Raw genomic sequence first — 25,748 nt, forward strand, 5'->3', positions numbered from 1 at the left:
CATTATTTTTCTCTAAACGTGGTTGAAAACCAACCGTCCTGGCTGGGTTAGAGCGTAATGGTTTGCATCCCAAATGGCAACCTATTCTCTATTTATTCCACTACTTTTGACCAGAGCCCTAGTGAACTACATAGGGAATAGATTGCCATTTGGGATGCAGCCATGGTGTGTTTGGGGGTGACCTCTCTCCAGAGATGCAGGGTATACAACAAACCAGAGCTCTAGCTCCTAGACGCGCAGAGGGAGGTGTCATGGCTGACTGCCTGAGGGCTGTGACACTCGACTATGTTTGGTAAACATGGTCAACTAACGTAAGTGTAACGTAGTAATAACATGATTTGGTGTTTTTTGTTTCACTCTTCCTCCAGATGCACAGAGAGGTGATGTACGCCAGCAGAGATGGCCAGCACCCCCCAATGCGACAGCTCTCCATGGGCCCCCCTCCACACCACCCCATGCAGGGCTCCCTGTCCCCACCCACGGCCCACTCCATGCCCCCCTCACCCTCACGGATCCCCTACGGCCCGCGCCTGGGATCCATGCCCGGCAATGCCACCATGCCCCGGGAGCGCATCGCCAACGCCACCCCTCCTGCGCGATCCGTGTCCCCCTGCCCCAGCGCCATCCTGGAGAGGCGGGACGTCAAGCCCGACGAGGACCTGGGTGCTATGAGTCCCAGCCTGGTGAGGGGCGGAGAGGGGCTGTACACTGACCCATACTTGCTCCTCAACGAGGGTAGGATGGGCCACGGTCCTGCCCATGGAGGGCACCCTCCTCCTGGGGACATGGTGGACCACGGCAGCCTGGCCGGATACCACCGCGCCTCCATCCGCTCCACGAGTGCCTACAGCGGGCACAGCCCCACCGAGGCCATGGAGCAGCCTTCACTCTACCGCCAGAAGTCCAGGAAGTACGGAGACAGCCAGCTGCCTACGCTGGGCTCCAAGACCCCACCCCCCTCACCCCACAGGATGGCAGAGGTGAGGATGATTGACATCCACGGGGCGCCGCCCCCTCCCAGCGGCATTCCCCTGGAGTGCTCCTCGCCCGTTCGCCATTCCTTCAGGAAGGATGAAGTGGTGAAAAGCAGAAGCAACGTGGCGTCTCCAGTTGTCCCGGACATCCAGGGTCATGGCCCTATCCCGCCAGCCAACGATCCCCAGACACGGTAAGCCAACCCGGGGGACCTGAGGTGGGACTGGTGGGGTGGGGGCTCAGTGAAAGGGTATGATACTGCATGAGGGCATAGATGAACTAACACTGCATCCTTGCACCACCCTAACAGTAACCGTGGGCTGCTCTGTTTTAATCTTAGCTCAGACTGTTTCTCCTCATCACCACTGCAGGGCAGAGACGTCTCCCCTGTCACACACACACACACACACACACACACACACACACACACACACACACTGCGTGTCTGGTCCGCCCTGTCAAGGTCATCACATTTAGCACAGTGGGCTATAACACTATTATGGTTATGAATATTCTTATTGTCTTTTATCTAGATCAATTAGGGTTGTGTGTGTGACCAGCTCTATTTATATGAATAGCTTATTCCTAATCCTAAAACCTTGGAGTGAGGAGTTGAAGAGAGTTGGTTTACTCAGTGCTACATAGTTGACACTGTAAACCAAGCCACTGCAGTAATGGAATAGCACTTCAAGCCTCCTATTCAGACTGTATATCAATAACTCTCTGTCTGCATGCCCGTGTAGATCGACTATTAGCCCTGCACTCCGGCAGTCATTTCTGCGGCTATTTCAACTTGGCTTGTTCTGTTTCACTGAAGGACAGAACACACAAACACAGGAGAGGGCATGAGGGACATACTCCAGCCATACAGTCATATGTGTTTTGATTGGAATGCATTAGACTGGATGGCTATGGGGGTGAGGGGGCTATGTGTGTACTGCTCAGGAAAACCAAAGCAAATATTGACCAGGTTGGTTGGATAAGACCTGGGCTTTCTGAGAGCCGATTCAGGGGGAACAGATCATTAGGACCACCTGCATGGCACAAACACCATGGCTGTGTCCCAAATGGTACCCTATTCCGTTTATAGTGCACTACTTTTGACCAGGGCCCGCATAGGCAGCTAGCCTTGTGGTTAAGAGCGTTGGGCCAGTAACCAAAAGGTCACTGGTTTGAATCCCCAAGCTGACTAGGTGAAAAATCTGTCAATGTTCACTTGAGCAAGGCACGTAACCCCAAAACAGGGTAGTTTCGTTCACTTACTTTATACTCTATAACTACGGAGTGGCCTTCAAGCATGAGTTGTACTTACAGACCATTCCGTATAGGCACGGTGCTCTATAATGGCTATATAGGTACAAGAAACTTTTATATCTTAGGCTTTGCATTTCAGTGCCCTGGGAGACATAGCTAAGTGTCTGTTTCTCTACAGTACAATGTCTGGGCGCAGTATACAGCACGATCTGGATCACAGTCATTTCTCTTGTCCTCATCTAGCTCCATCCAGCTCCCTTCCCCTCCCCTCACAAGCCATTAGATATGTGATGACATGTGAAAAGACAGTGCTCCTCTATGTCTGAGCCTCACTGGTCACCAAGCAATCACCAAGCCTAAGGATCCCTATTCACCCCCTGTGCTTGGTTTTCTTCACATTGCCGGTCCGGCCAGAGTAATATGAGAATTGATATTGGCCAGATATTGCTTTAAATGTGTATTTAACTGTTGTTTATATAGCAGAAACCCATCTATTTGACAAATCAATTAAGTATTTATAAAAGTATTCATAAAATGTTCTAAGATAGAAAATAAATTATACTTCTATTCTCAATATCCAGTACATGACTTACTCCTTATGTTTTTTATTTTATATCGCTAATTTGATCTCTAAGCAACAAAATCTAGCATGGAAACAATGCAGGTAGTATTTAGGAAGTAACTCCTAACTTAAAAAGTACTTCTAACTTAAATGTCATAATGCCACCTCCTAGTATGCCCCATTTTTAAAAGCTTGATTTTCTGATGTTTCCTGCAGAGAGCGAATGAAGGCTATGGAGCAACAGATTGCCAGCTTGACTGGTCTTGTTCAGCATGCACTTTTAAAGTCCCCAAACACTAGTGGCACCAACGAGGCTCTCAGGTAAGCGAGAAGATGAAGAAGTGAGGCAGCTTGGGACATTGAGTTCTCCGAGATAAGCCCAGGCTGCCCCAGCCAAAGTGGAAAAAGACAATAGCAGATAAACTAGCTCTCACTTTTAGCCATCTGATCCAGCTTAGGTAAACGGAACATTGTCAGGGGGAAATAGGGTGGACAAGGGGTCTGATATTATCTCAATTTATTCTCCAAAATGGCTGCCTCTATTGGTTGATCTGGCTGAAGTTTACCTTTGCATTTCAACCTACTCTGTGGAGATCTTGTGCTAACTGTGTTTGCTTGAGTTTACAATTAACAATATCAATGAAAGCACGATGACTGGAATGAAAATGGGAATGACTTACTATGGGAACAGACTGCTCCTAACAGCCATCATGTTAACCTGTCCGTCTATGTCAGTCTGTCCAACCATACTGTATGGCTGTCTGTACGTCTATAATGCTTTTACTAATATGTATGAACCCTAACTCAAGGACAGTGCCCAAGGTTTTGTATTCAGTCTCTTATACCGTAATTCAACAGAGTTCATGTCTCTTTCTCTCCTTTCCTGTCTGTGTGTCTGTGTGTGTGTGTGTGTGTGTGTGTGTAGCGAACGACCCATGAAGACATCAAGACAAGCGTCTCCGGTTCATAGTGCACACAGTTCAGGTCAGGACCACTATTACCCTTCTGCATGTATCACATCATGATCTGCATCCCTATGTGGTGCCCTATTCCCTAAATAGTGCACTACTTTTGACTAGAGCCCCCCCCCCCGTGGTTTTCCCTATGGGGCCTGGTAAAAAATGGTGCACTATATAGGGAATAGGGTGCCATTTGGGATGTACCCATGATCTACTTCACGATACAGTTTTCTGTTGCATATCCATGTTTCCCCCATGATGCATTCCACAGACAAGTCTCTCATGTTAATGTGTGTCAGTTAGTCAGTCAAGCTACTTTATTCTGCGCCAACTCATATTCCCCTCAAATCCTCTCTTCTCATACAAAAGCAACAAACCTAATATGTGCTGCTGAAAAACAAGAGAGATGTATTATTTCTTGATCCCCGCCAAGATGATTCAATCTCGTCTAGCTAACGGTCAGCAGATGTGGGTTCGATAAAAGAAATGCAATCTCGAGTGCGGCGGAACGAAAACAGAGCGGTATTTATGTGTCGGCTGCTGAAGCAGTTCCTCACATCTTAGCGATACACTTCTTCTTCTTTTTCTTCTTACTCCACGCTGATACAATCTGCTGTCACGTTGTGTGTGAGTGAATTTAAATCTCTACAACATCAAAAAGACTGTTCATGTCTCACAGGATTTCCCTTCGTTTATCGTTCCCCCGCTTCAAATACATGAAGAATTTACATATTTCTCTTGATTCTTCAAAGACGGCCCTGTTGTTACTTCATAATCTCCATCACAAAAACATGCTCTGTCTCCAAACAGTGCATGCATTCTAAATGGCACCCTATTCCCTATATAGTGCCCTACTTTTGACCAGAGGCCTGGTCAAAAGTAGTGCACTATAAAGGGGATACGGTGCCATTTGGTACGCAGACAGTGAAACACAGGAACTGCTCTCTTCCGAACCTGCACTTCAGGTCTATGCCGCTGTCATCCACTTTGAGAGGACTGTGGTGAATGTTGGAGGGGGATTACACAGTGACAATAGCAGTGTGTTCTTTAGCCCCACAGCAGGGCTGTACTATGGTTGTATCCCAAATGGCACCCTATTCCCTTTATAGTGCACTACTTTTGATGGGCCATGTCAGAAGTACTGCACTATATAGGGAATAGGGTAACATTTGGGATGCAGATCAACTCTGTTTGGAGGGAGCTTAGAGTGCTCTCTCTCTCTCTCTCTCTCTCTCTCTCTCTCGCTCTCTCGCTCTCTCGCTCTCTCTCGCTCTCTCATTCACTCAGAACATTCCACTCTTTTCATTGATCTGACACTGGACAGGGACTTTTTCACTTTCGCTAAGGGACTTTAGTGGCTTACAACGCAGCAATGGAACTTAAAGTGCCACTCCCACATCTTCGACATCTGATCTGTCAGTGTTCAAAGGTCATACTACTACACTTTGAATGTGAGGAACAGCTTAATTTAATTCAACTTGAGTTACTGTCAATGCAGGCTGCAGAGGGCATAGCATGTAAAAAGTCATTCTCTTGTCAGTCTGACAGTCTCCAAGGTCAGAGGACATGACGTCTGGCGGTTGTTTTCGACGGCGGTCGAATCCGTCTCCTGTCTCCCATTCCTCACAGTGATTGAAATGGTCTGTGTCCCAAATGACTCTCTATTCCCAATACAATGCACTCTTTTTTTTACCAGAGCCCAATAGTTCCTGGTCAAAAGAAATGCACTACATAGGGAATAGGCTGCCATTTGGGATGCAGACATGGTGAGGTTGGCGGTCGGCCGTGTGCTTCTGTGGGCAGACACCACAGGCCCTTATTACTAAACATTCTAAATATTAAATCAGGAACCAACGCGGGCGTCGGGAATGTGTTCGGAGACGTGTGAGGCGAGCTCTAGCCAGGCCAATGAATCACAGAGGCTACATTTCAAATGACACCCTATTCCCTATATAGTGCACTACCTTTGACCAGGGCCCCTATGTATTACCTGCTTCCCTATGGGCCCTGGTCAAAAGTAGTGCACTACATAGGGAATAGGGTGGTTTGTAGGACATAGTTACATAAGGCAGAAGGTGAAAAGGAGAGAAAACATTACTCCATGACTCCCTCCATTCAATTGCAGAGGAGGAGAGCAATGACATGTTAACTTTTTACGTGCCTGTGCACTTTTGACTGTGTGGTATTTCCTTTGCAGTTAATGAGGGAGTAGTATATTGCCTGCTTCCTCCAAAATCTGCAGTGTTGCTCAAGTTTCCGTCACATTGTGGAAGAGATTTATGTACTTGTAGATGCATACAGCATAGCCTACATTATGAATAATTCAATGATATGGATTTAGATGCATTTTCACATACCGGTTATTGTTTTGATTCCATTGTTCTAAATCAGTTTTCATAAAGCTGGATAGAGGGCTCATCTTTATGGAAAGTGAGCTGTCTATCCAACTCTGTTTTCTTTGGAGTTTTGTTTTCACCGTTGTAGAACTGACTAGCTTGTAGGGGTTTTAAATGTGGTTATTTGATTTGATTTCATTCAGGAGGTTCCCCTATCCTAGCACCCAAAAGTGCCGCGCCCCCCTCTGAGATTGGCTCCACCCCTGCACTACCAGGCTCTGCCCCCTTTCAGGCCAACCTGTTCCAGTTCAAGAAGAATGTCTCGGACCTTCGGCTGCAGCTCCATCAGATGAGACAGCTGCAGGTAACACCCCTGATGCTCTATCTAGGAGTGGGATTAAGTTTTTCCTAGATGCTGATCTTGGGTCCGTTTTGCATTTTCCCCACTAATGGAAAAGGTTAGGATTGGGATAGGGGAAGCTGATCCTAGATCTGTACCTTGGGGAAACTTCACTCCGGAGCCCCTATCTACTGTTATTGGCTATCAATTTGATATCAGCTGTAAATCATTGCTTTTCAGCCATTCAACTACTTTCTATCAGCTACCGTTCCACCCCCTCTATCTGGATTGGTTAAGAAACAGAACTCTTTCTTTCTCATTAATCAATGGAAGGGAATTATGCCACCAGATACAATCAAAGAATGGTGTTCGCTCCTTGAGATATTCATGCTTGTGTGTGTGTGTGTGTGTGTGTGTGTGTGTGTGTGTACGTGTTCATGCATGTGTGTGTATATTCATGTGTGTGTGTGTGTGTGTGTGTGTGTGTGTGTGTGTGTGTGTGTGTTACCTAGCTCCAGAACCAAGAGGCTCTACGTGTGCAGCTGAAGCGGGCTGAGCAGGAGATCAGCGTAAAGCTGGTGGAGGCCATGAAACGTCTGGAAGACCCGATTCAGAGACAGAGAACCCTGGTGGAGGAGGACAGACACAAGTACCTGGGCCTGGAGGAGAGGGTGTTCAACCAGCTAGGGTAAGAGGGAGAGGGAGGGGCTACAACAACAACACAACAACCATTCCATCCACTAGAACCCCATTTCCTGACTACCACATGACGGCTTTAGAATTTGTCCTGGGTTATATTAAGTAGTGCAGATTGTATACTCAACAAAAAAAAGTGCTTGTTAGTACAAAACATTTCATGTTGTCGCTGTAGAACGCAAAGGGGTTTGAATTTGTGTTTTGCCCAAGCACTTTACAGCTAATTCAAAGTATCAACTCATCATCAAGCTTTGATGATTTGAATCAGGTGTGTAGTGCTAAGGCAAAAACTAAAATGTGCACCACTTTGGGTCCCCAGGATCAGGATGAGAACCACTGCTGTAGGGGAACCCTTTTTTTGGATGTGGAGAACCTTTTTATATCGGTTATTTGAATAACCCTTTGTATAACCATTTGTATGGTTCTTCATTACACTGTTCCAATCAGAGGGTTTTTTCATTACACTTTAAAAATTGTCCCGGGTACTGGTTGCAGTGAAAATCGGGTAAATATACAAAAGTGACTGTATTTTTAGAGCTGGACTAAGGGATTATTGATGTAAGGGACAGTATGCTGCTGTATTCTGATTACTTAGGAGTCAACCTTACTTGAGATTTGGACTATTCTTTACAGTAATGTAATGTTAAAGCAAAGTTTCTTTGAAATTTACAGTAACATACTGTTTTTTTTGTTTTTTTTACAGTAACTTACAGGTAACTAGTTGCCAGTAAGTTACCGTAAAAACAAGTTACGGGTTTTACAGTGTAGTGAATATGACCCAGGTGTTATTGGCAACTGCAAGTACACACCCTCCAAATTGCCAACAGGTTTGAATAGGCATGCCATGTCTGTCTCTCATTGGAGCCCAGCAGTCACTGAACAATAAGACCAGACAGCCTAGGCAGGCAATTATTCACAGCATACTCTTAATTTAATTCACTCATCACGGCTTGCCAATTGGGAACATTCATTTAATCCTTTTTAATGTTGATGTTTAACAGGCAAGGACAATGCTGCCTGGGTAGACAGTGGTAAACATATACCCTGATATACATCACAATAGGAGCATTGCCTGAACATTGGTCTTCTGGGGAATCAGACATGCGCAGGGCGTTGGGCGCTGGATTCAGCTCAGTGTTTTCCTTGGTGCTTTGCCAGGTCTTACTCAGCAAAGGCCTGCAGTAGTGTTTTAAATAAGGCTGGGTAATGAGCTCTGTTTGGCTGAGGGGGGGGTGTGGCGTGAAAAATCACAGCCTTCTTCTCCGGAGAGAAAACCCAATTTAACATGACCTAGGAGAGTGTGAGTCTGGGACTTTGGGAAGAAATGAGGCGACAAACGACCAAGGTTCAAATAGGACTGTTTATCATTGTTAGCACTACTGTAGCAAGGCCCTTTAAATCCAAAGGTCTACGCCATAGGGCGGTTCGGGCAAAAGCCAGATGTGCTGGTCCATTTTTAGCCCACTGGGCCGGTCTCAAGTGGGGATTTTGTATAGAATGATCATTATTTGGCTAATAAAGGGGGCCTCAAGGGGGGAAATTGTCCTGTTTGGGTGGCCCATTGTGTGTGTGTGTGTGTGTGTGTGAGGGGGGGTATTTCTGGTCCCAGTCCGTCCCTGGTCATTCCTATTTATTTCCAGTCAGTTCTGATCACCAGTCATCATGAGCCTGCCAAGGAGCCTAGATCTGAACCAGCTGTCAGCACTCAGCCAGTGATCCTACTACCCTTGAGCAATAGAGAAAGATGAGAGAGAGTTGAGTGCCCATTAAGCCTCCTCAAATAGATGATCCCTGGGATATCTTGCATGTTTGTCTAGCCATCTTTAGAAGTGGATTTTAATGCAGCAACATTTCATAGACTCACATTATAGACATTACTTTCTAAAGTCCTGTATAGTTCTTTTAAGAAGAAAGAGATGCTTTTTACCCGCCGGCTCTTCTGTTGAATTTTCACATAGTCATCATCAAGAGGCCTTCACATAAGAGGAACTCCCTTTTGAGAGCAGCTGTACAAAAAAACGTACTCTTCTCAAGGGAATCTAGTCCCAAAGAATCTAAATGTTTTGTCCTCATGAAGTTCAGAACGGCACAAAATGCTATCATCTACCCAGCACATTTCCCCTTGGAGTTGACTGCTCAGAAAACAGAGTACAGTGTTATCAAAACTATAGGGATCCTATGTAAGGAAGTGGTCACACAAATAAGCCCAGATTCCATGTGTACACAGTTGAGGTTTTGGGAAGTAACCCAATCCAGTCGGAGCGGACTCACATAGAGGAAGTGCAGTGTGGTCTGACTGAGAAAGGCAACTTTGGTCATTAAGGTTGAAGGGCCGACTACCCTACAGCCCAGATGGTTTTTAGAATATGAACATTGTTTGATTTGATCTGTTTTTTAGATTCATGCCCTGTCACCTTTCAGTTGTCATTCAGTTAGCTCAGGCTAGAGCTTGCTGTGTGCCAATAAGGTTAAATGAGTATAGTCTGCCCTCTAGTGTTGGTGTGTAGTCAATGTTTCAGGTGACACTTCAAGCACACAATCTCAAGTCTATTATAGTGATCTGTTAGCATCACCAGTGTGTCAGGTATTTGATGGTGCCATCATATTTCATTTGGTAGCTGTGGAGATGAAATTAGGATAATGATTGATCTGGCTTTTCCAGATGCTCAAAGCGCTTACATAGTAAGAGGGAAACTCGGCTCATCCATTTACATTTACGTCATTTAGCAGACGCTCTTATCCAGAGCGACTTACAGTTAGTGCATACATTATTCTTTTTTATTTTCATACTGGCCCCCCGTGGGAATCGAACCCACAACCCTGGCGTTGCAAACACCATGCTCTACCAACTAAGCTACCTCCCTGCTGGCCATTCCCTCCCCTACCCTGGACAACGCTGGGCCAATTGTGCGCCGCCCCATTGGTCTCCCGGTTGCGGCCAGCTACAGCAGAGCCTGGATTCAAACCAGGATCTCTAGTGGCACAGCTAGCACTGCGATGCAGTGCCTTAGACCACTGCGCCACTCGGGAGACTACCAATGTGTGGCACCCACTTGGGTGATGCACTGCAACCAGTTGTGCCACAAACCTCACCACACATCAGCTAGCATAGTGGAGAGGTGAGGAGTGATATACCAATTAGGAGTGGTGTTTTGAATGTCCTCTCTCTCTCTCTCTCTCTCTCTCTCTCTCTCTCTCTCTCTCTCTCTCTCTCTCTCTCTCTCTCTCTCTCTCTCTCTCTCTCTCTCTCTCTCTCTCTCTCTCTCTCTCTCTCTCTCTCTCTCTCTCTCTCTCTCTCTCTCTCTCTCTCTCTCTCTCTGTGTGTGTGTAGGGAACTGGAGCATTATGTGGACACTCTGAAGAGGGAGACCAGCTCAGCGGGGGCTCACAGAGCTGTGACACTGAAGCATGTGGAGGAGGGGGCTGTTAGCCTCAGGAGAGTGGGAGAATCTCTGGCAGGACTCAAAGGTAATACTGCAGTACAGTGTAGCCTACTTTAAAAATACACATACAATATATTAGATTATGTGCATTGACATGGATTCCATAGGTTTCCATGTGCTATGGTTTTCAGTTACAGGTAAAGTAATAAGTAAGATAATATAATTTTTAACTGAATAACAATGCTACAACTAGAAAAAGGTTTTATGTCCCCTGAAAAAATATGCTTAAAAAATTATGTTGAATAGCAGTTGTGTTCTGCTAATGCAGCAGATTAATAAAGTTGCCCTCCAATGAAGGGTGGTGGATAATGTTTTTAAATGATTTTTCAAGTATATATTTTTTAACATGTTTTCTCAGGGGAGTTCCCGGCACTGCAGACCAGGATGCGTTCAGTGCTGAGGGTGGAGGTGGAGGCGGTTAAGTTCCTCAAGGAGGAGCCCCACAAACTGGACAGCATGCTGAAGAGAGTCAAAAGCCTCACAGAGACACTCAGCGGCCTGAGGAGGTACAGGAACCAGGGAGGGACGGAGGGAGGGAGGGAGGGAGGTAGGGGGGCGTTCCGATTCTCTACCCTTCACCAGAAGTGTGCACTTGTTCACTCCCGCTCATGCATTTAAAAGTATTGTACTGGTGCAAGCATGGCTGGGGGGAGTTTTCTTCACCATATCCCTCACACCAGTCCATTCTTTTTAAATCCATGAGGAGGAGTGTACACTTCGAAAAGAAGGGTAGAGAATCTGAATGTAGCCAGAGACTTTGGATGAAAACAGAACAATCAAATAAAGATAAAAGTAAATAAAGTGAATTCAAGTGAAAATAAATAAATACTCGGTGGCCGGAAGCCATGGAGTGATGGGTCATCATCACTTTTACCCAGGGCGCACCACACTGCACCACGCGGCCAAACTCATCTACATTACCTCGTCCCCTCAGTGCGCTTCTCTCCCCGCACGTCAGAGATGATTACGCTCCCTTTGGTGTTGGATTTGGGCCAAATATTTATTTGTATTTTCAGGCTACACAAGTTTATAGTATTTTCAGGCTACACAAGCCATGGCAGTAGAATAGTTCTATCAAACTCCAAAGTTCTATATGTACTGTTCTGTGTTATGAGGTTAGGAGATTTTAAGCGTTCATTCATGGCAGCATGGCATTTGTCATCATAGGTAAGTTTTACCTTAGTGGGATACCAATTGTTGCAGTTTGGATTAACTGGTGTTTGGCTGTTTGTGTTCAGTATACTTTCCCAAACTTTCCCCAAATTCTGGAGAAAAAATCCACTTGGAATTTTTCAAAAATCCTGGTTGGAATATTCTAGGAGGGGACACAAAATCCTGAGAATTTTGGTAAATTAACCTGAATTTTGCAACCCTAATATTACGTTTATCCTGCCCTCTCTGCCCTAAAGATGTGCTACAACCCCAGTAGAGAGCAGCCCAGCCACCACCGACCCCCCAGCGGAGCCTCCAGCCTCCCCCTCGGCCCTGCCCGAGCCCCAGAGCTCCTCCCTCAGGTCCGAGGTCGTCATGCCCTCCTCCCTCATGGTCATCCACCATGTCCAGAGCGCTCCGGTCCACATTCAGCAGTCCCAGCAGTCTGCAGCCCTGCTGGTCCAGCCCAGTTCCCCGACAACCCCCACCCACAGCCAGGGCCGGGACTCCCCCAGCTCAGCCAAGGGCTCCACAGGCACTGCCTCGGCCTCCAACTCCAACCCCTCCAGCCAGGGGGGAAGCCCTGCCCAGCAGAAGAAGACCCCTGCTGCTGCTACTGCTGCTGTCAACCAAGAGCTGCCAACCCAGGCTCCGGTCAATAACGGCAGCAATGGGACAGGGGACCACTTCATCGAGGAGATGAGCAGAAAGAGCAAAAACAGGGCCATGTCTATAGAGGTAAGCCCTATGGAAGTCATAGTGCTCTCCAGTCCTCAGTCTATGATCTATGACATCTCATATCAGATTTCCCCTAAGGGTTATTGAAGGCACTGTCTGTTTCTCTTCCCTCCACTGCTCTCTCTCTCTCTCTCTCTCTCTCTCTCTCTCTCTCTCTCTCTCTCTCTCTCTCTCTCTCTCTCTCTCTCTCTCTCTCTCTCTCTCTCTCTCTCTCTCTCTCTCTCTCTCTCTCTCTCTCTCTCTCTCTCTCTCTCTCTCTCTCTCTCTCTCTCTCTCCTCTCTCTCTCTCTCTCTCTCTCTCTCTCTCTCTCTCTCTCTCTCTCTCTCTCTCTCTCTCTCTCTCTCTCTCTCTCTCTCTCTCTCTCTCTCTCTCTCTCTCTCTCTCTCTCTCTCTCTCTCTCTGTCAATCCTCTCTCTCAATCCTCTCTCTCTCTCACCGTCCACAGGCGGCAGAGAAGGAGTGGGAGGAGCGGAGGCAGAACATGGGCCACTATGATGGGAGGAAGTTTGAGAGGATCCTGAATGAGGCCCAGGCCAACATGATGAAGGGCATCCCCTGTCTGGAGGTGTCGAGCGAGGGGGAGGCCTCTACAGTGGCCCCTGCTGCCCTGGAGGACCAAGTGGATTCCCCCAAGCCTGTGGAGCCAACCCTAGGTAGGAAGGGGTCTTTTATAAAGCTACCTGACACACTCAACATATTCCACTAATATAAAACTACTTTTGGACATCTTTTTGTAAGCAAGGACATAATTTCAGCCCTTATTGTTGACCTTATGTGTGTGTTTGTCTATTACAGAAGAGGCTCAGCCTGAGCCCAGCTCAGAGAAACCAGCCATAGCCAAGCCTGCTGGTCCTGAGAAACTCCCCAAGCCGGTGCTAGAGAAGCCTACCACCACCACCACCAAGCCCACCACCCCTTCAGACAAAGTGGGCAAAGTCAGCTTGGAGAAGGCCAACAAGTCACCTCCCCCTCCCCCGCCCAGAAAGATCTTTCCCACCTCCAGCTCTGGAATGACCACCACTCGGTCTGGAGAGGTGGTCTACACCTGCAGGAAGGAGTCTGCCTCGGAACAGGTCAGTCTGCCATGTAGTCTAGCTATAGGCTAGTCAGCGGTCAACTAGCTCTGGTCCAGGGCATTACGTGCGGCTTGCTAACACTGAGCCTTCAGCATCAGCAAGCCACACGTAACGTTCTGGACCAGAGCTAGTTGTAAACCACAGACATGGCTTCTACTTGTGTGGTCCAGACCTGATCTATAAACGACATGGGGAGAGGGGATGAAGTTTAAGGCCAGTTTATCAAGCAATTTGAAGGCAATATCATTTATATACCTTGGAATGGCCATGTTGATCTGTTGATCTGACTCGTGGTAAAAAATAGTGATGCTAGTATTTGAGTCATATTAAATGCATTAACCTGCTCCTCCATTCCCATCTAAACCAGGAGGGAGAGGAGGCTGAGGTCCCAGTCCCAGCTGCCCAGCGCAAACCCACCAAGGTCCCCCCAGAGACCAAGCCCTCCACCCCTCCCCCCGTTGCTGCCTCAGCCATCCACGAAGAGGAGGAGGAGGAGGGAGACAAAATCATGGCAGAGCTCCAGGTGAGACGCATACATCCAACAGCTGCTGTACATTTACCACCACACACATACTTCATACTATACTATACTATACCATACTATATCGATCACATAGAGCCACCGGGAAACACATCCACATCCAGACTAATGACGGTTGTATCTCTCCTTCACTGTGGGAGTGGGTCCTCTATCCCTTCCTTTCCTGGTGGTTGGGCTACCGTCACTTGGCAGAGGATGGACGCAGTCCTTTACAAAACCAGAATTAGCCATGCTCTTACCCCTAGAAAGTTGAACCATTCGGCCACCACAGCACTAGGTTGATAGTATACGAGTAGTATCAACTACTGTAGGTGTTTCTAATAAACTATCACCTCACATATGGTAGGTACAGTATAGGTAGGCTCTAACCCTCAGGGCCCTAAACCCTAATCCCCTTACATATCTTCACTCCCCAGGTGTTCCAGAAGTGCACAGTTAAGGATGTAGAGGTGAGAAGTAGTGTGCTAGAGACACACCCTACTCGAGTTGAGCCCCAGATCAGAGAGCTAAGACCCGGGGCCTTATTGCCCCTCAAAGAGAAAAAGGTAAAGGACGTGGTGCCGTTTAGCCGTTTAGCCGTCCGCCTAACTGCCTGCTTCTGCCAACTGCGTGACGCCAGCTAACGATCGATGGCTGTACCTTAACCTCCTCTGTGCCTTTCACACCTCCCTGCTTCTGCCTCAGTGAAGAGATCTGTACTGTAACAACTCCACTACCCAAAATCCCTTCTGATTCTGACTTATTCTCTTTTTCCCTTTTTGATTTCAATGGAACTCATGGCTTGGACTTGTTTTTCTCTGATTAAGTCTGCAGAAAATGTCTGGAAAAGTGTATTGTGTGTATCCAACAAATTAATGGTGTCTTGTTGCTACTGATATTTGATTGCATTATGTTTGTCTTGATTGAACCAATCAATAAACTAATCCTTTATCTTGAATCCAGACCTAATCGAATGGTCTTGTCTGTTTCTTTGGAATAACTGCCCTTTATTCAAATAGTCATTTGCTTATAGACTTTGCTATAAGAAAGTACTTTGATTGGCTATTGAGGGGAACAAGGTTGTATTACTTGTTACCTAGGTCACAGACTTGTTTTTGCAGACTTGGTTTACTTTAGGTCACTGTGACCACTTTCTTTACTTGACTTATTTCTTGGGAATGATACCTTACTATTTCTCTGAATCTCTATATAACTTTAACTCTATCTTCTAATTCATTTGAATACCCAAACATATGCCTAATGTGGTTGTTGTCCACAGGAGAACATTTGTTTTTCTATGATCACAGTCACACAGGGCACTACAGTGGATGCGTCCCAAATGACACCCTATTACCTATATAGTGAACTACTTTGACCAGAGCCCTGTTGGCCCTGTTGAAAAGTACGCTCTTAGAAAATAAGGTGCTTTCTAGAACCTAAAAGGGTTATTCGGCTGTCCCCTTAGGAGAACCATTTAAATAACTATTTTTGGTTCCAGGTAGAACCCTATTTGGTTCCATGTACTGTAGAACCCTTTTCCCGGAGGGTTCTACATGGAACCCAAAAGAGTTCTACCTGGAACCAAAAAGGGTTCTACCTGGAACCAAAAAGGGTTCTCCTATCGGGAGTGTATGTAGTGCACTACAAAGGGAATAGGGTGCCAATTGGGATGCACCCTTAATCTCATGCTCCTCTCTAACTCGCTCAGAAACCATGTCACACAAGATATTGTACATTGTATGAGAGATCCAGTTATTCTGTGGGTCAGATATAATATTTTCCTAGAAAACCCAATGTTCAGCTCACACATCAGCAATGCATTTGTCATGTTATTCCTACATACACATTTTCAGTCATATAACATTGCATTCCACTCACCACATGGGAATGATTGATAAAACATTCTTGGAACACCAACAAGAAAGTTGAGAATATATAAAAACGTGATGCACTGAACATTAGCTAGTCTGTGAGTAGAATGGGTGTCAGTCTATACCCCAGATTAGAATATTAGTTTGGTAACTAATTCCTTAGTAAAAGGGGCAATTTGGGATTGGTACATACATTTTTGGACTTTTAAATCAATGATATATAGACTGCTTTGTTGTTGTTTGAATCCCAGATTGTCCCCTTAAAGGTTTTTACATAATCCAATACCTTATCAACTACGTTCCATAACTATTCACTTGTGCCTGCATGTATTATCCTATAAGGTATCTAATATGTTATAAGCACGTATCTTGAAACGCAATCAAAAGATGCCTTATAGGAGGGTTTTTGCCCAATGCTTTGTTGGGCAACAGAGTGCAGTTGCATAGTAGAGAGAATCCATGTTAGAGTGCACCCATAGAGTGCAATTGCACAATAATGCTGTGCCTTCACAAACTGTCCTAGCAGAGCTCGGAGAACACTCATGAGGACAAAGATCCCAACGTGGATGAAAATGGGAACACCACCTCTCTTCGTCAGAGCCCAGGGGTACGAATACCATATTTTCACCCCTAAAACTTCATAGTCAAAATCTCAGGGCATTTACTACGCTACTCAGGGCATTTACTACTACTACGCTAACATTAATCTTCACATCCAAAGTTCCAAACATGCCTTTAAATGTTTACAAATGTCTTGTTGTATGGTTATATGGGCCTTATGAAGGCATGTTGTATGGTTATATGGGCCTTACGAAGTCATGTTGTATGGTTATATGGGCCAAACGCATGCCTTACATGTCATGGTATCTTTTCCCTTATTGATAGGCTTGTTATGTGTTGTAGTTTTGTAGTTTTGTAGTTTTTAACATGGACTCTCTCGTCCTTCCTTTGCCATTTGCAGGTCATATACTATGTAACTGGGCAGATGTCCAAAGACCAGCCGCCACCCCTGGACCCAGTGGAGGAGGCTCCTGAATGCAGAGACAACCCAACACTGTCCCCCTCACAGGTGTCAAATGTGAATGCTAATGACAATTCCCCAAGCCAGCAGCCACAGCGGCCACAACCGAAACCCCAGCAGTTAGGGCCACCAATATCTCCCAAGCCTCTTTTCTTGAATTGTCCCAGCCCTCTGTCTCAGAAACAGGTGGTGAGCTCAGAGTCATTGAAGACCAGCCCAGGAGTGGTAAAAGGGGTTCTGGAAAGCCCATCGGCCAACACTGTAGATAAGCCTCAGATAAGCACAGTCAAGAGGCTTGAGTCCTCAGTCTCCTCAGTCGTCCAGGAGTCCGGCATTTCACTTAGTAAGAGTGTTGTGTTGCCTGCTGCATTGCCTAAAATCCCTCCACCAATCACCATAAGAGAGGCTCCTAAGGCAGTGGTGTCTCCCCCAGAGAAGGCCCTTAGTGAGGCCACCGATCAGCCCAGAGATCAGCCCAGACCCAAGTATGAAGAGGTGGAAGAGGAGGCCTTTCTGAGCCCTGACCTCCCTGCTGAGGAAGCCCCTCCGCCCCCAGACAACATCGCCTTCATGATCACCAACACTAAGGTCCAGGCCCTGTCCTGTGGGGAATACCAGGAGCTGGTCAATGCCAAACGGGGCATCCAGACCGTGACCGTGGGCGGGGGACCTGGGAACCGGGAGATGACCCACACCACTCCGGGCGGCGACGGCAGCAGCTTGGTGGGGTCGCAGGACGACAGCTTCAACAACAAGAAGCCGGTCATCATCATCTTTGACGAGCCAATGGACATCCGCTCGGCCTACAAGCGCCTGTCCACGGTGTTCGAGTGCGAGGAGGAGCTGGAGCGCATGCTGGCCGCGGAGCGCATCGAGGAGGAGGATGAGGAGATGGAGGAGACATGGTGGAGCAGCGGCGGACTGCAGGTAAAGGGGGGAGAGAGGGCGGCTGGTCCCACGGCCGTCAAGGCCCCCAGCGGCGCTCTTAGCTCTTCCAGTAGTAGCTTGTCGCACTCTTCCTCCTCGTCTTTGGAGCTCGCCGAGTCGTCCTGCGACAGCAAGCCAGACGGGAAGAAGAAGTTCAAGTTAAAGTTTCCCAAGAAGCAGCTGGCCGCTCTGTCGCAGGCCATCCGCACAGGCACCAAGACAGGCAAGAAGACGCTGCAGGTGGTCGTGTACGAGGACGAGGAGGAGTCGGACGGCACGGTCCGACAGCACAAGGAGGCCAAGAGGTTTGAGATCAAAAGCCACTCCAAACCATCTGCTCCTCCAACAGACACGTCACCCAAGGCCCAGGCTCCAGCTGTAGTAAGGCGGGAGCATTCAGATTCCCAAGGCAGGACGGACGAGATCCGGAAGAGCACCTACAAGACCCTGGACAGCCTGGAGCAGACCATCAAGCAGCTAGAGACCACCATCAGTGAGATGGGCCCCACAAGGCCCCACCAGGAGGAACCAGTGAGGAGTGCAACCAGCGTGGATCCCCAGGCTGGGTGTGTCTCGAGTGGGGAGAGTGGAGGCCTGAAGAGGTCCTCATCACTCCCTTCTAAGAGTTCACTCCCCAAGGTCCCCCAGCCCATTAAGGCCTCCTCTCTGAGGAAGAAGACCAAACCTCAGCTCCTCCCCAGGCCAGCCGCCATCCCCACCGCCACAATCACCCCCAGCCAACAGGTCTCTTTCTAAGCTCTTGTCCCTCTGGAGGCTTTGGGTCCCTTTTTACTCCTCCCTCCCTCCCTTAACTCCATCCTAACCACTGGGTTTACCAACCAACCACTCATTAATCACTTCCCAGGTGTTTTGGAAATGACGGAGCCCTTCTCTGTTGCTTTCTCCCTCTAAGTAATCATGGTCCAACATGATTGGGGAGTGGCATTTTCAATGGGTCCCGTCCTCTGTCTCTCGTATCTCTCCTTCAATTGGCTGCTCAAACTCTAACCGGGGTTTCAGCAAGTGGCAGACTTTTATTCACACAATGATACTCAATGTTGATTACACTTTTGGTTTCTTGAATCGGTTGTTCTTGGACTGCATTTACTGTAGGGTTGTACGTTTTGGTATAGGCTACTACAGTACAGGCGGTGCATGTGCTCTTACTGGTGTTAACGGTTAGTGGTAATCTTGAACGAACAGGTTTTTGACCTGTCATTGCCTTGCTTCTATCAGTTTGTCATACCTCCAATATGGTGTTGTTTTTTTCTTTCTTTTATTTTCTTTCTTGTTTTGTTTCGTTTGGATCCTCTTGCAGAACGCAACCAGTGTCGCTTCCCCTACTAGTCGGATGCCAGTGCCCATGTCTGCGAAGTCCAGGCAGTCGCCAGGGACTCCTACTGACAAAGCAGGAAAACAGCAAAAGCTACAGGACAGCGCTCAGAGGCAGTTCCGACAGGTAGTTTTACTATAGGGCCTTACCAGGGACCAAAGGGACTAGAGGGAACAAACTTGTATAGTAAACATAGGGTATAGAAAACAAGAGGCCTGTGTTAAGGGAAAAAAATATCAAAACAACCAAAGCTGTGAGAGTTCGTGTTTTGTTTAAATGGGATTGAGGTGGCCATTTTGGTTTCTGTTTCTGTTTTCTCTCAATCTGCTCTGACTGAAAGGCATGTTTGACTCTTGACTGTTACCCTTATAACATCACCGAATGCTTCTGCATGGTCCACACTGCTCATGGCAGCTTTTGCTATGTTGGTGACGAGAAAAAATAAAAAAGAGAAAAGAAAAGAAAAGAGAAAGAAAGAAAGTCCACATGCATCCTGTCATCGACTGAGTTCTCCATCACATCCCCAGTTTCCATCACAGCTGAGTTCCTAAACAGTGATGCCAAACAACCTCAGGAGGCTTTACTAAACCGATATTTCTATTAGCCACACTCCCTCCTACCCACAATGCACCTCTACTAAACCCAAAAAGCCTACCTGATACGCTCCTTTATTTTCACAATGCACAGCTACTAAACCACACTTTAATACCCCTCCCTCCTAGCCTGCTGGAGCTAGCCTGATCGCTGCGTTCACCAATATATTTCACTTCAACAGAATGGTGAATGCAGGAATCAGGCTGGTTCCACCAGGCTACCTCCGGCCCTTCTCTGAAGGATGCTCTTCTACCACCCATCTCTCCCCCTTGCACTTGCTGTACCAGTCAGTGGAATATTCACCCCTACTTTTCCAGATATCCACTTTTATCTTTCCCACCTTCAAAAAGATCCCCTCTTTTATCTAACATACTCCACCTTCCTCCCCAACCAATATGCATCTCTGGTTTTTCCCTCCTCTCAGAAAGCTTGACAATCAAACTTAACACACAGGCATCACCAAGCAGTGCCCCCTCCCACATCTCAAACCTCCTTCCTTCATCCCTCCTTTCAATATTTTCTTTCTCCTTTTTTATTAACAGTGTGTTTCTCAGTTACCTCAAGTAACCCAGTCAAAATAGACACTGTAGCTAGTTTGAGCCTTTTTGTGTGTCTTTTAGTTCTCTTAGTAGCAATATGTTTGTTTCTGTGATTGTTTCTTGTCTAGAACTTTAGTTAAGTCAATGTTGTCTTGCCTTTTTTTTGTTTTTTTTTGTTACTTTAATAACCAGTTCCCATTTTGACAACCAGTCTTTGTTTTGGCATCTCTGTTTGCAGGCTAATGGAAGTGCTAAAAGAGCGGGAGGGGATCATAAAACTACTTCCCCTACTATACCTGCCTCTAAAATTCCTGCTTTTTATCCTAGCTCTGGTAAAGGCAGCTCCTCCCAGTCTGCTACAAACTCAGATGCTACTAACCCTATTAACATTTCCTCCTCTTCCAACTCCTCCTCTCCCCCCCTCCACACCACCAAGTCCTCCATCCCGTCCCCTTACGCCCCCCGCCACCCTGGCTCGGCCCTCCCCACCTCCTCCCACATCCCCTCCCTCTCTAACGGTTCCTCCCTCAAACTCCCCACGCCCTCTCACACAGGTAAAACTCTCTCGTTCTCCTCGCAGACTCAAAACGGCCGAGCACCCTCCTCCTCCTCTTCCTTCTCTTCCTCCTCCCCCTCCCCTCTGTCGCCCACCCCGTTGGGCCCGGGTGTGAAGAGCATCCGCACCATACACACCCCCAGCTTCACCAGCTACAGGCCCCAGAACGGCAGCAGCGGCAAATCCTGCATCCCAACCACCACAGCAGCCAAGGACTCCACTTAGCCCCCGTACAGTTGCCCCATTTGGGTTACTACTCTCTTTCTCTCTTAGGAGCTAGATTTGTTCTGTTGTTTATTGGTTTGTATTTTGTTGTAAAAAGGGTAATGGATGCACTTCCCCAACCATTCATATTTCAATTTGATTTGGCACTGGCATTCTCACACTGATGCTTTGACTTCGTTTTAAGTTGCATTTTCCCTTGGCTGATGCTTTGAACTTGAATCCTGGATTTAAAAAAAGGTATATTAGAGTACTGAGTAAATGATTTTAAAGAGAAGAAAAAAAGATATTTTTCTGACTATCTAAGAAAATTGAGTTGATGTACAATCACTATTACCATGTAAGAAAGGTGTTTTATTTTTGAAAACCAGAGACTGGATAATCATAGTATATCTTCATCTTACACTATTTCTTATGCTCCCATTCAGCATAGCCCTTGTAAATGCCTTTTATGAATGTATACTGTAAGTATACAGACGTTTAAAGTGGAATTGCATTGACTTCTATTTTGCTAAGAACATTTTCTCATATAGTTATCCATGCACTGCCAATGTATTTTTAGGAGATAACTGATTTTAGGAGGTTTATGAGGAATAACAGTTATTTCTGTAGGTATTGTGCCTATTTGCCAAAGTTGTTGTAATGTAATCTCCTGACTGTATTACTGTAATCATGACATACCAAGTGGAAACTCTACACATACACTCAAGGTGTGATGGCTGAAGTCTTTACCTTCAATAGCTTGACTGGAGGTCTATGTTTCTTAAGTTAATGTTTATCGATGTCTAAATGTATACATTACTAAAAACAAAAGAAATTCACCAACTGTTCTACCAAGTGTACATAACTGCTTCTAATAAGAACTTTAGTAGTTTTGTTAACATACCAAAGTTTATTTGTATGCATGCCTTTAAGATACTTTAGGAGAGTGATCATGTTAAAGAATAATTATGTTTGCGCAGATAGATTTTGTAAATATTTTGTTCGCTCTCATTTTTGTAAAGCTTTAAACCATACTACATAAAAACAATGTGGTAAAGAAAGAATTGTGTTGGAATAAAAACAATAAAGGTCTGCATGCTTGTAATGCATTTAAGTTCTAGTCACGTTTAGTTCCTCTCCTGTTCTGCTCTCAACTCTGTACAAAGTTCCAACCACATACCAAGCAGCATGTCACTCTGTATTAACTGGTTCATTACATTTACTAACCAGGAGATGTCAGTGAGTGTCCAGGCCACATAATGGCTGCATTCCAGGCTGACTAAGTTGCAGATCTCAAAACCCCTGGAAAGGTGTTTATCATATCAGTTAACCACGTCATATGATATAGCAATCGGATGCTTGACTACACAGTCAATGAAGTGGCACGCAACCATTGGTTGATGCAATGCAATGTGGTCTGTCTGGAAAGTGACCATTGCTTTGAGGGTGTGAAAACTGTGTAAGAGGAAGTTAACCTATGAGAATACATCTCTAAGAGTAGGAACAACAGAACTACTCTTATCCCAGTCTGCAACCACCACCACTGTAACGTGTCTGTAATTAATTGAAAATAAATATCCAGAATTACTCCTTGAAGGCTAAGGGCCTACTGGTAAGTACTGTATTAGAAGTGGTTATTTACTATTCATGTTGATTCTTTACTCTCACTCAGATAATTTATTAAATGAAAGTTTAAGTTAATTTGATTTAAATTTCAAATTTAAAGGGACAGTCTGCAGTTGATGCATACATGTTTTGGACTTTTAAATTAATTATATACCCAGTGATTCTTGAAGAATATAACTTATAAATACCTCAGGAGCTTAGTTCAACTGTCTTAACCAATCAAGAACCCACAATATAAGTTTTGTAAACAATGTAATTGTAAACCAACACTGTATAGCCTCAAAACATTGTTAAAATTATCATTTTGATCTCATGGATGGTCAATCCTTGCATCCATAGCTCTGTCTATGAATTTGAGAGTGGTTACATTTCTCCAGCCCTCAGCTGTTTACCAAATCAGTGACGGGGTTCACACTTTGTTATTGTTGGAACTGCAGATTGCAGTTCAATTGATTTAAATTAACTGGGAAATCAGTGTAACATTTCTTGTGTTGATTCAGGAATTAAATTAACACTGTAAAGGTTTAAACTACCCCTCAGTGGTGTAAAAGAAACCCAGTGTTAATAACCAGAGTTGAACCAAAACCACGCCCATCATTATCATTTTTCCCAGCATGCTCTACTGAAGGTTTAGAATTGTTTGTTTCAATATTTATGTTGATTAATTAATCTTATGCTACTCAACTATAAGTAACATACATTTTTCTAAACTATTCCAATATTTTATTGAGGACTTATTGCACCCATTACTGAAATGCTTGTTCAAGTTTAGATGTTTAAGGTATTCTCATATCTTAGTCTTCCCAACCCTGGCAGTCATTCTGAATGCAGTTTGCGGGTGGATTTCAATAGGCATTACACATCACTTTGCAAGCCAGCATAAAGTGACTTGCAGCCCTGATGTAGCCTCATAACTATGGGTTTCAGGTAATTGAATGATGTATTGTCTTAAAGAATTTAATGTTAATGGCAACATTTCCACATAGGATCTCACTTGGTGAAATCCACAGGATTGATAATGTATGAATGCAACAACCATGTCACTGTCACTAGCAAACAGTCATTGGTGGTACTGGTAACTCAAAAATTAACTCAAACGGCACCTTGGGAAAGATGCAAATAAGCTTTAAAACTCTACAGCAGGGCTATTCAATTCCGGTCCTGGATGGCTGAAACATTCCGGGTTTTGAATTGTATGGTTCTTCAAAGAACCAACCCATTTATGGTTCTTCAGCATCCCTAAAATAGTTCCCTTATGGCATTGCTCTCAATAACCTTATTTGGTTCCAACTTGCACCTTTATTTTTTAGAGTGTAGAGTTATTTATAGAGTACAATACTTGATAAATGACTGTTCACTTTCATTTATGGGCTACCATTACTAACAATAGCCATCATTTGGATCAGTTCCTTCTCACTTAGTTCTTTGCAGAAACCACCCTGATCTGTGTAGGCTACAGGAAAACAATATTTGGCATTTTCTTGTTCCTAAGAACCACCACATCTACCTCTGAGGTCATCTTACTGATGCTGTAGAAATCACTTAGTGTGATTCCCAAATGGCACCCTATTCCCAATAGGGCTCTGGTCAGAAGTAGTGCACTACATAGGGAATAGGATGCCATTTGGGAAACAGCCTTGGGTTATTCTGTTCAAATCCTCCAGACCGTAGGTATGTGTGCTGAAATGATGTAGACTCCACAAATAAAACCACAGTGATGTGTAACAACAGAGCCATTCACAACTCACTAGTAGCCCTCTCTCAATCTCACATCTCTGTAGACTACAGTGTCTTGTCTTTGTTATGTCCTATAGGCTAAGAATCCACTGCATGATTATGAACTACACTGAGGAGGAGAGACATGGCTTACACGCCAAAGGTTCCCACCATGAGAACGTCCTGCTTGCTAGCTTTTACATACTGGTATTCGTGGTTGCTGTGCCTGGCAACACCTTGGCATTGTGAGTGTTCTGTCGTCAGGCTGTCACCTCGCCCTCCAAACTCTTCCTGAGGCACCTGGCCATAGCAGACGTCTCCTATGTGCTGATCCTGCCCATGCGGATGGTCTACCACTTCTCTGACAGCCACTGGCCCTTTGGAGAGGTCCCCTGTCGACCGGGTGGGATTTCTATTCTACCTCAACATGTACTGCAGTCTCTACTTCATGACCTGCATCAGCCTGGACCGCCTCTTGGCCCTGGTCCTACCGCTTAAGTCAAAGTCAATGAGGAAGATCACACACGCCAGAGCAGTCGTGGTCATCCTGTGGGTCACAGTGACTGTGTCTATGACTCCCTTGCTATTCTCCAAAGACCAAACGATGACCATTCAGGTCGACAACACGACTGTGGTCATGTGTAACCAGCTGTACTTGGAAAATACTTCTCCCAAAGCATTGGTGTCAACCGTGGTGGCGTTTACTATTCCTCTGGTCACCATAGTGGTTTCCTATATACTAATCCTATTGAAACTGAGGGGCGTCAAGCAACAGGAGAGACCAGTTGGAGACAAGGCTATCAGGATGATCATACTCATCATGGTGAACTTCCTGGTTGCTTTTGTGCCCTATCACTTGAACCGTTCCATCTACATTGAGAGACACACTCATAGCCACATAGAAACTGCGTCCATTGAGGCTCTGGCACTAGCCAATCGAGTCACTTCCGCACTAACCTGTGTGAGTGGAGTGTTGGATCCTATTATGTATTTCTTTCTGGCAAGGACTTATCAGAGTATACTGCTTCAGCTGTACTGTAGAGACAGGGGAGATCTAGGATCAGGTCCCCCCTGTCCATAATCTTATTCATTATTATGATCTAAAACAAAAAGGCAAAACTGTTCTCCTCCTGCTCTGAGACTTGAAAAAGTGTATGCTTGCAGTGATTCAATGACTATTTAATATTACAGTGACGATGTACAGTGTTGAATCCTATGGTATGATAGCATTGTGGTGTTGAGCAATACAGGCATACAGTACATAAGAATGGTTGGTAGGCCTATGGCCCTGTATGAAAATCAAGCTTAT

The 25,748-nt window shown here is 45.7% G+C and overlaps 1 protein-coding gene and 1 pseudogene across 4 annotated transcripts in view; both read left to right on the forward strand.

The window, feature by feature from the left end:
- LOC121550002 (sickle tail protein homolog) overlaps window positions 1–22,211 on the forward strand; it is a 186,129-nt gene extending 163,918 nt beyond the window's left edge. For 3 of the 4 annotated variants that reach the window (XM_041862049.2, XM_045210542.1, XM_045210543.1), the window contains 16 exons: window positions 369–1,168; window positions 3,008–3,112; window positions 3,717–3,775; window positions 6,290–6,450; window positions 6,939–7,114; window positions 10,454–10,590; window positions 10,924–11,071; window positions 11,975–12,455; window positions 12,902–13,109; window positions 13,252–13,529; window positions 13,900–14,055; window positions 14,490–14,618; window positions 16,447–16,530; window positions 16,885–18,615; window positions 19,190–19,330; window positions 20,576–22,211. In XM_041862049.2, coding sequence (XP_041717983.2) covers window positions 369–1,168; window positions 3,008–3,112; window positions 3,717–3,775; window positions 6,290–6,450; window positions 6,939–7,114; window positions 10,454–10,590; window positions 10,924–11,071; window positions 11,975–12,455; window positions 12,902–13,109; window positions 13,252–13,529; window positions 13,900–14,055; window positions 14,490–14,618; window positions 16,447–16,530; window positions 16,885–18,615; window positions 19,190–19,330; window positions 20,576–21,118 — 5,337 coding nt within the window. In that variant the 3' untranslated portion in view covers window positions 21,119–22,211. The remainder of the gene's footprint in view (window positions 1–368; window positions 1,169–3,007; window positions 3,113–3,716; window positions 3,776–6,289; window positions 6,451–6,938; window positions 7,115–10,453; window positions 10,591–10,923; window positions 11,072–11,974; window positions 12,456–12,901; window positions 13,110–13,251; window positions 13,530–13,899; window positions 14,056–14,489; window positions 14,619–16,446; window positions 16,531–16,884; window positions 18,616–19,189; window positions 19,331–20,575) is intronic. The other variant, XM_045210541.1, reaches the window with a different exon arrangement.
- Window positions 22,212–24,559: 2,348 nt separating this feature from the next.
- Window positions 24,560–25,484, forward strand: LOC121549555 (annotated as a pseudogene).
- The last annotated feature ends 264 nt before the right edge of the window (window positions 25,485–25,748 follow it).

The sequence above is a fragment of the Coregonus clupeaformis genome, chromosome 34 (assembly GCF_020615455.1).
Source record: "Coregonus clupeaformis isolate EN_2021a chromosome 34, ASM2061545v1, whole genome shotgun sequence".
Taxonomy (NCBI): Eukaryota; Metazoa; Chordata; class Actinopteri; order Salmoniformes; family Salmonidae; genus Coregonus; species Coregonus clupeaformis.